At 38.3% G+C, this 10,407-nt stretch overlaps 1 protein-coding gene across 1 annotated transcript; it reads right to left on the reverse strand.

The window, feature by feature from the left end:
* Positions 1-4,167: 4,167 nt before the first annotated feature.
* On the reverse strand, positions 4,168-9,775 carry LOC124291841. The gene is made up of 3 exons (XM_046728915.1): positions 9,285-9,775; positions 6,501-6,608; positions 4,168-5,315 (listed from the first exon to the last, which is right to left on the reverse strand). Coding segments are annotated over exons 1-3 (1,119 nt in total). The 5' UTR covers positions 9,287-9,775; the 3' UTR covers positions 4,168-4,306.
* Between the last annotated feature and the right edge of the window lie 632 nt (positions 9,776-10,407).

Genomic DNA, 10,407 nt, shown 5'->3' on the forward strand with positions numbered 1-10,407 from the left:
CCACATGGCCTTCAATTCTGAATAAAGTGAAGTGAAGTGAAGTGAAATTAGACTGTGTGCTTTTTTATAAATATTTAGTGTCACATTTACTAGAGGTTTATCTTGGGGTCTAGACACTTTTCTAATGCTGCATTACAAGGAAAAGGCATTGTGTGCTGTCTTAAGATCCGGCAAATGTTAATTGTTTAGGCTATGACTTATTCCTTTGAATATTTGATTTGAAAATAGTCCCAATCCCACTTTATGGCGCAGAAGTTGGGGGGCTGTTGGGGGGCTTCACACATAGTACCCATGTGGAGCATCGAACCCGGGTCATCGGCGTGACGAGCGAACGCTTTAACCACTAGACTACCCCACCGCCCCAACACACTGTGAACAGTATTGATACAGTTATATCACGTGTCAGCTTGACACGAGAACAGTTTGATATGCTGCAGGTGATACACGTCCGCAAGCATGATCAATGTTTTAATCACTTGAAACATTATATCCACAACAGGTATATCAGTAAAAGAAATGTTGTTGTAGCAAAAGCCAACAAGCTAAGTTCTATACAATCTTTTTTTTTTTTTTTAAATTAAATTTTAAAAGAAGTTCTATACAAAGTTGATGTTGTACCATGACCTAGCTAATGTCGATTTCAGAATGTCAGTAATCTTGATCTAATGAGTACAACCATTCTTGACTACTTAAAATTATGTATTGAGGTGCCTGTGTTAAACCTTCCTTTGGTTTAGTGAAGAATGTGAGTTAATCTGAGTGTGAAGGAGTGTCTATGTCAGTGTTGAAACAAAAAAGAAATCTGAGTCCATAACATCATACATTAATATGAACCTCAGTAACAGAACTAATATGTCTAACATTTGCATCTTCAACATCTTCAGGTATAATCCTGCTTGATTCTTTTAAAGGTGCTTATCTTTACCTAAATGATCCGGGACAAGCACTACCTTGGGTGCCTGGTCCTCCATGTAACAGGGACTCGGAAAACAATATTAATTACAAAAAAACAAACCCAAAACAAATTAAATAAATATAATATATGTTCGCAAGTTGACATATCCAGACAGGTATCCGGGGCGAATCGTGTTTCAACCCACCGTCCTGTTTCAGGCACTAATTATCACCGGAAAACTCCACCATTGCGCAGACTGGACCACCTCGATCGAGTGTCTTGTGTGGTGAAGATGTTGTTTAATGTTTATTTCAGCGCTCGGAAGCAATCCTTCATCTCAAAATATTTACACCTTGCATAAGGTACCCAAATCATAGCGTTGTTCGCTAGAGGGTTCGGTCTCATCTGATCCTTCCCCGTGTTCGTTAGATGATAGTTATGCAGGGCAATGATTATCTGAGTCGGGCTTGACATCATCTGATGAGCGGTAATACCCTGGACAGAACATCAAACATCTTATTGTCGAAACAACAAGTAGCTGTCATTGGACAAAAGACAGAGCTGCTCATATAACTTCCGAAGAGAGACGGCCAAAGGCAAAACGTATATTACAACTTCAGTATTACCTATATATGTGCAGGACGACCAATGTCCTATATATGTGCAGGACAACTAGTGTCTTACATATGTGCAGGACAACTAGTGTCTTATATATGTGCAGGACAACTAGTATGTTATATATATGCAGGACAACTAGTGTCTTATATATGTGCATGACAACTAGTGTCTTGTATATGTGCAGGGAAACCAGTGTCTTATATATGTGCAGGACAACTAGTGTCTTATATATGTGCAGGACAACCAGTGTCCTATATATGTGAAGGACGACCATTGTCCTATACATGTGCAGGACAACTAGTGTCTTATGTATGTGCAGGACAACTAGTGTCTTATATATGTGCAGGACAACTAGTGTCTTATATATGTGCAGGACAACCAAAGTGTCCTATATATGTGCAGGACAACTAGTGGCTGATATATGTGCAGGACAACTACTGTCTTATATATGTGCAGGACAACCAGTGTCCTATATATGTGCAGGACAACCGGTGTCTTATGTATGTGCAGGACAACTGTCTATAGTGTCCTATCTTATATATGTGCAGGACAACCAATGTCTTATATATATGTATGTGCAGGACAACTAGTGTCCTTATATATGTGCAGGACAACCGGTGTCTTATGTATGTGCAGGACAACTAGTGTCTTACACATATGCAGGACAACTAATGTCTTATATATGTGCAGGACAACTAGTGGCTTGTATATGTGCAGGGCAACCAGTGTCTTATGTATGTGCAGGACAACTAGTGTCTTATATATGTGCAGGACAACTAGTGTCTTATATATGTGCAGGACAACTATTTCCAGTACCCTGGGACAACTGAGTGTTATGTACTAGTGTGCAGGACAACTAGTGTCTTATATATGTGCAGGACAACTAGTATGTTATATATGTGCAGGACAACTAGTATGTTATATATGTGCAGGACGACCAGTGTCTTATATATGTGCAGGACAACTAGTGTCTTATATATGTGCAGGACAACTAGTGTCTTACACATATGCAGGACAACCAATGTGCTATATATGTGCAGGACAACTAGTGTCCTATATATGTGCAGGACAACCAGTGTCTTATGTATGTGCAGGACAACCAGTGTCTTATATATGTGCAGGACAACCAATGTCCTATATATTTGCAGGACAACTAGTGTCTTATATATGTGCAGGACAACTATTGTCTTATATATGTGCAGGACAACCAATGTCCTATATATGTGCAGGACAACTAGTGGCTGATATATGTGCAGGACAACTACTGTCTTATATATGTGCAGGACAACCAGTGTCCTATATATGTGCAGGACAACCGGTGTCTTATGTATGTGAAGGACAACTAGTGTCTTATATATGTGCAGGACAACTAGTGGCTGGTATATGTGCAGGGCAACCAGTGTCTTATGTATGTGCAGGACAACTAGTGTCTTATATATGTGCAGGACAACTAGTGTCTTATATATGTGCAGAACAACTAGTGTGTTATGTATGTGCAGGACAACTAGTGTCTTATATATGTGCAGGACAACTAGTGTGTTATATATGTGCAGGACAACCAGTGTCTTATGTATGTGCAGGACAACTAGTGTCTTATATATGTGCAGGACAACCAGTGTCTTATATATGTGCAGGACAACTAGTATGTTATATATGTGCAGGACAACTAGTATGTTATATATGTGCATGACAACTAGTGTGTTATATATGTGCAGTGCAACTAGTGTCTTATATACATGTATGTGCAGGAAAATCAGTGTCCTATATATGTGCAGGACAACTAGTGTCTTATATATGTGCAGGACAACCAGTGTCTTATGTATGTGCAGGACAGCTAGTGTCTTATATATGTGCAGGACAACTAGTGTCTTATATATGTGCAGGACAACTAGTGTCTTATATATGTGCAGGACAACTAGTATGTTATATATGTGCAGGACAACTAGTATGTTATATACGTGCATGACAACTAGTGTGTTATATATGTGCAGTGCAACTAGTGGCTTATATATTTGCAGGACAATCAGTGTCCTCTATATGTGCAGGACAACTAGCGTGTTATATATGTGTCGGACAACGATTGGCTTATATATGTGCAGGACAACTAGTGTCTTATATATGTGCAGGACAACTAGTGTCTTATATATGTGCAGGACAACTAGTGGCTTATATATGTGCAGGACAACTAGTGGTTTATATATGTGCAGGACAACTAGTGTCTTATATATGTGCAGGACAACCAGTGTCCTATATATGTGTAGGACAACTAGTGTCTTATATATGTGCAGGACAACTAGTGTGTTATATATGTGCAGGACAACTAGTGTCTTATATATGTGCAGGGCAACTAGTGTCTTATATATGTGCAGGACAACTAGTGTGTTATATATGTGCAGGACAACCAAAAGATACATGCGATCTAAAATAGTGCACTGTTTCTTTTAAGAAATCTCTCTCCGATAGTGTGGTTGTATGACGACGTGCTCAGTGCATTGACAATGAATGGTTTGAGCCATCGTGCTCTGTTTCGTCACAGTATTCTCTTGTCACAGTATGTATGTTCTTCTTCTAGACAAAATGCTATGACACATAGTGAAAAAACATTATTACCATGTCAACCTTTATCCTCCGATAGGAAAGGGCGTCAGCACGTATATTTTATCACATACCCATCAAAATGATAATTACTTGGGGTTAAATGTCGAGATAGTTCCATTCTTTAAGATAAATAGTTTCTGTTTAAGTTGTGACATCATGCATATTATATACTCATTATTACACACGATCTGAGAATTACGAGAGGTTAAATGCTGTGATAGTTCCGTTTTTAAACATAAATAGTTTCTGTTTAAGTTTTGACATCATGGCCCCTCTGATACTAAAGTTGCTGGTGGACACAACGAGCACCTTGCAGAGACTGAGGACAGCTTGATCGAGCAGCGCCATCTCGAGGCCAATACAAGCACTAGACACATGGCCTTGAAGGTCAATATGAAGCACCACACCATCCGTGTCAATTTCGCGGTCACCGAACCATTTCCTGGCACTATTTCTTACATCCACAGAGTCACTAGCTACAAAAACACGGCTAGTATTTTTAAATTTAGATAGAAATCTCCATAATGAGTCTATAGAGGATAATGCATTTATCGGAGAGGCGTCATTGGGCATGTTGGGATTTTTCCTCATCCGAACGTGAGCGCAGACTAAATCTGTTTTCTTTGGTACCCTGCTCATGAATCTGTCTAAACGTCCTTCAAAATGAAAAGATTTCCTCATCAGAAGTTCCCATATAGTTTGAAAGACTTTAGCACGTGTTTTGTTTTTAAACGTCTTTGGAACATGGCGACCATATCTGGAACTCCTCCTTATTCTGTTGATGATATCTTGGTTTGTTTTCAGGAAGACAACATCACTGGGGTGTTTAATGTTAAAGTTACTTTCGACGTCGACATCGGCCTTGCGGTTATCCATCCAATCCACTATTTCCCAATTCAAACCACGAATGTCCTTTACCTTCACGTACCAGTTGACCATATTTGGAATATAGAACATCTTGATGTCACAAGGGTAAGACATATTGATGCCAAAATGTCGCCCTGTTACCATAGCAAGCAGATAGGTAGCTACCATGCCCCTCTGTCTGTCTCCCCAACCTCCACAAGAACGCATATCGTCACAGAGGTAGATGAGATACCGTCTGTGGGGTCTAGTGTGGGCCTTTGGTTCATCACTGTCGCGTAATGTCGTGTTCTCTTTAATTGGTGTGACATTGATGTCAGTGGCGGCCACCTCCCCTACACTGGAACAAATGGAATCAGTTTTTAAAAAGAGAACAAAACCTTTTCCATAATCATCAGAAATCTCTGCTGAAAGTCAATTGTACAATTCCGACTATATCACGTGCTTGTGTTTATGCATGACTATCCAACAGTGACGAAAGAAGGTGTTCACCCACACGTTGCACCCGTCATAGGCACATGCAAAGGCAAGTCAACTGTTCATCTAAAGAAAATACAGGAACGTATGGTAAAGTCAAAATACGGAATTACGTAGATGCTCGTCAAATTTGGAAACGTACTCCAACCATTAAATTTTTTGAAGTGACACTTTGAATTCTAACCCTCATCTAAGAACACTGAAGCCAGTGTCGTTTAACACTCCGTAGACACCGACGACTTCAGATGCTGGGATATTGATATATATGTGTTAAAGGCACAATGTCACACATTTTCGACAATATTTTGGTCTATATTATATATATTGGGGCATATGCACTCACTTTAGCTTCCTATCGATGCAATAAAAGACTCATTATTCCTTACGACTTGCCTGAAATCGATAATTAAAACTTCGAGGCGAACAGCTTCCAAACAGATAACACTTACCATAATGGAATGTAAAGAATTGCTCCGTACATCGAAAACTGTCGCAGGCGATGTTGTCGCTATTTGCTGAACTGGTTTCAATTGCAAATAGGATATTCGTAAAGAGCACTCCAAGGTACATAACTCCATGGGGTTTGCTTGAAATAATTTTCGGCCGGTAGAGGGCCCGAAAGTCGATTTAATGCAACGTTGCATTACTTCATTCGAACTTTTTAATTAAACATTGTAATCTAAATAGGTATTTTGTTCTGGAATAAGTATGGTAGCTTTCCCGAGGGCTGATAGTTGTGTGTGACACTGTGCCTTTAATATGACAATTGGAAAACAAAAACAAATGGTTGACAAAAAGTTGGATGCAGCCAACTTGACAACATTCTGCAACAGTGTCTTTTGTTATGCGTTGTTTTGTTATTGTGTTAAGATTCAGTAGATAGCAGTGGTGTGCTAGTTGCTACATTTTGACTGAAACGATCTAGAACATCCGGAATATTCCAAGGAGTCTGACCCTGTGCACAACAAACAAACTAAGAAAACAAAACAAACCCAACAACAACAAAAACAAAACAAAACAAAAAAACAAACAGTGAGTTTTGTGGTACCTGATGTCAGCTATCTTTTTGGTTGGCCATGTCATTTTCGGTAGAGTCAGCAAACAGACAACCACACATATTAGCAGGAGGACAAGGAACATGTGTACCAGTTTTTTCCTGAAATAGTTCAACACACATTGCAACTGTCTATTATCTCACCGGATGTTGAAACATCCTGGTTAAATAACTGTGGATGTGCTGGCTTTGTTCTATTGTAGTGTGGTGTTTATTATTACAGAGTTCACGTTCAGTCAGTCAGTTGTAAGTGCTGACTCACAGCTTAGTCCACATGACCATATCAGATAATTAAAATCTGTACATACCCGGAAGTAGAATCTGTTCAAGCCATACCATGGTTATTCTTCTGTTTTTCCATAACAGTTCTACTTCAAACGTCGTATTTCTCATATGACAGGAGTTGGCCTCCATAAACCCCACCCCCTTTGTGTGTATTACTCCTAAATACCATTCAAAGACTTGATAGTTCTCCTTGTTAAACTGCACATTCAGGACCGACAGAAAATTCAGGTCTCAGAGCAGAGAACAAAGGCGTGGTGTCATCAGAATGGCTGCATGTATCTGAATCAACTATAACTGTAATCGCTTTTTTAAAAATTAAAATTAGTTCATATCCTCAATACTTTGCCAAACCCACCGGAAACATTTATTACTTCACTTGAGAAATTATTTTAAAAATTTATTGGGATGACAAAATAGACAAAATTAAAAGGAACATATTGAAAAAAGATTATATTGAAGGATATGCGTATGGTTGATATTAAAGCCTTTGTTAATGCCATGAAGTTGTCGACACTGAGAAGGTACATGAAAAAATCAAATTTAAATAATCCATGCGCTTTTCCATTGAAGGGTATATTAAATTATGGTGCAAATTTTCAGGATATTGTCGATGATGAAAATCCTTTTTGGAAGGATGTTCTTAAGGCATGGAAACTATACTGTTACCAAAATATAATAGAAGCAGATAACATAAATAAAATCTTAGCTCAACCCATATGGCTCAATCATGAGTTACTTTAAAAACCCAAATCGCCTTATTGGACACTGGGCTAATAAAGGAATTTTAATCATGAGAGATTTATATAATGAACAATGTTTGTTATCTTTAGGAGATTTGAAAAATAAATATGATGTAAGGGGTACACATCTGGATCTTGATATATTTTATACATTTTACCTGATTCTTGTGAAAAAAAAACCTTAGAAGGATACAGACATTTCCATGGCAATGTTATCATTAATAATACTCTACAAAGGGTTTTCTTACTCCAACAAAAGGTTCAAGGAATTTTCAAAATAAACTGGTATCTGACAGTGTAAACCATATATATGTCACAAATGGGAGAACCGATTTGATTATATTGATTTTGAATGGCATAAGACTTTCATTAACTATAGAAAAGATTTAAGAGACATTAAACTTCTAGACTTTCAATATAAGTTCCTACACGGAATTATTTGTACTAAAATAATTGGTGAAGATGAAACTAGTTGACAACGCATTATGTTTTTTCTGTAATGATGTGTATGAGAACTTATGCCATGTATACTGGGAATGTGATAGAACCCAAACCTTTTGGAATCACCTTCAACATTGGATTAACCAAAATATACAGCAACTGCAACTGACAAAATTCCTTGTTTGGTTTGGTACTTTAGAAAAACATCCACTATAAAATCATATAATCATATCTGCTAAAAGACACATTTACATTTACACTAAAAAAATGTACACAAAATTGGATAGTTTCTTAAAGTTTTTAAAAGATACATTCAAGGTTGAAAAGTTTATTTATATTTTACCGATTGCTATTTGAGAGCCCAGTTGTATCTGCAATGTACACCTGCTCGCATATGTCTATATGTACTTTGTATACGTGGTTTGGGAACAATTTTTTTCCTTCTTCTTTCTCGTTTTTCTGTCTTTTATTCTTCTGTTTTTAGTTATTTGTTTCTTTTTCTTTCTTTCTTCTTTTTAAACAAAAACCCCACACCATTAGGTGTTCAACTGTTTTAAATTTTTTAAAAATAAAATAAAATAATAATAATAATCATAAGCAATCACCACTCTGAAGTAAGCAATTGCTGATTAGCACTGATGAGTATTTATTTGTTCTTACTTCAGGTCAATCAGCAAAATGTAAATTGTATGATTAACTGGAAATTTAGAAACTTTCTTATAGTATCTGTGCACAGTTAAAACTGATTGTTTTATTAATCATTATTGAATAATTAATCTTAACGGTGTGCCAACTAGTCATTGTTTAATTAGAGCAACACTCTTGATTGTGCTTCCATTGTATCGGCGATGCATAGAAACATAATTTGGTGGTCATCAATTTTGTACACATGTACTCTGTGTGTGAGCTAGTTTGTACATATAAATATTAATATATAATACTTTAAAATTTTGAGAAGGATGTGGGGGGCATGGGGGTGGGGTGAATTTGTACATGCCATGGGAGGGGGTATTCATGTTGCACATGGCATGCGGGGAAGGGGAGCACTTACTTTGTACATAAAACTTTAGGGGGTCATTCACATTACTTCTCCATAAAAATCATCATCATCCCCTAGCCATAAATTATGAACGGTCCCTTAACATGCATCTAACAATACATGTCATGTGATGTTTCAGTATCTGAGTCTTCACACACGGTGTCTAGTTATTTAAACAACATTAAAGCGATGGCTGTGACACTGCAAACGTGACTTAAATCATGTGAATAGAAAATATGTCTCTGCAGCCCAAGCAGAAAGGGAAGTACTTACATTCTCCCCACAGCGTGAAGTCAGTCAGTCTACTACCACATGAATGGCCCTGTGTACACTGGTGTACTGTACCGCAGACGGTGCGACGCGGCTGTGACCGTGGAGTCAAAGTGTCCAGAAATGAAAAATTACTGAAAGAGTTGCAGAAAGGAAAAGTGGTGAGAAATACAAAATATCTCTCTGAAAACAAACGTCTCCTTGCCCAAATTAAACCGCATAAATTTCAGTTAGAAATTGCAACGGGAATCTAATGAAAACATTAACAAACACTGGTGTGAATTTACTTCCGCGTTCCATTCTCCGAAGTGAAACGAGAGGATTTATGTATGTGATACTTATTGTTTGTTGGTATGTTTCTTCGCACCACTCTTGGTAATATGCCAGGTATATATCTGGGTAGAGTTCTTCCTTCTTCCACCCTATCATGTCTCTCTCACTCTCTACTTTCTCTTTATCTGTTCCTTCTCTCTCCTTCCCTCTCCCTTCTTCAATGTTCCGATCATTCTCTCTCCTTTCAACACCCCCCCCCCCACACACACACACTCTTCACCCCACTCCCTCTCTCAGATGCACACACATATAAACATATACACTGACAAACACCTCACGTCAGTTCAATCCTTCCCTCCACACATTCGACCGTTATCTTACATGGTATAATCTACTAAATCTGGCGCGTCAGGGACATCGATGACAGCCTTGCAGTTTGTCTTGTACTTCTGAAGGAAGGTTATATTTTTAGCAATGGGACTTGAACGATGATTTAAGAGCTCTGCTAATTGAACCCAACCTGGGTATGTTATGACACACAAAGGGCAAAAGAAAGCTGTGAAACAGAAGCGCAACAAAAGCGATGGGAGCCCCAATAATTGTAGGAAGGTCCCCAAACAAGCAGACAGTTATTTTTCGACAGTCCCTATCGAGAAAATTCAAGAAATGGCGGTACATCATGGGTATGGACATTCAAATCATGCTTAGTGCTTATAGTCATGTACCTTTAACTCCATACAACCCCGCCCCATCCCGTGCGGTGCCGGTGACTTCCCCTGACTCAATGAGACCACAGTGGGCCACAGAGCTGTTCCACCATATCAGTACGGTGGACAATAAACTCCTCAAACTG

The sequence above is a fragment of the Haliotis rubra genome, unplaced genomic scaffold, assembly GCF_003918875.1.
Source record: "Haliotis rubra isolate DU_JTF1 unplaced genomic scaffold, ASM391887v1 Scf1131, whole genome shotgun sequence".
NCBI lineage: Eukaryota > Metazoa > Mollusca > Gastropoda > Lepetellida > Haliotidae > Haliotis > Haliotis rubra.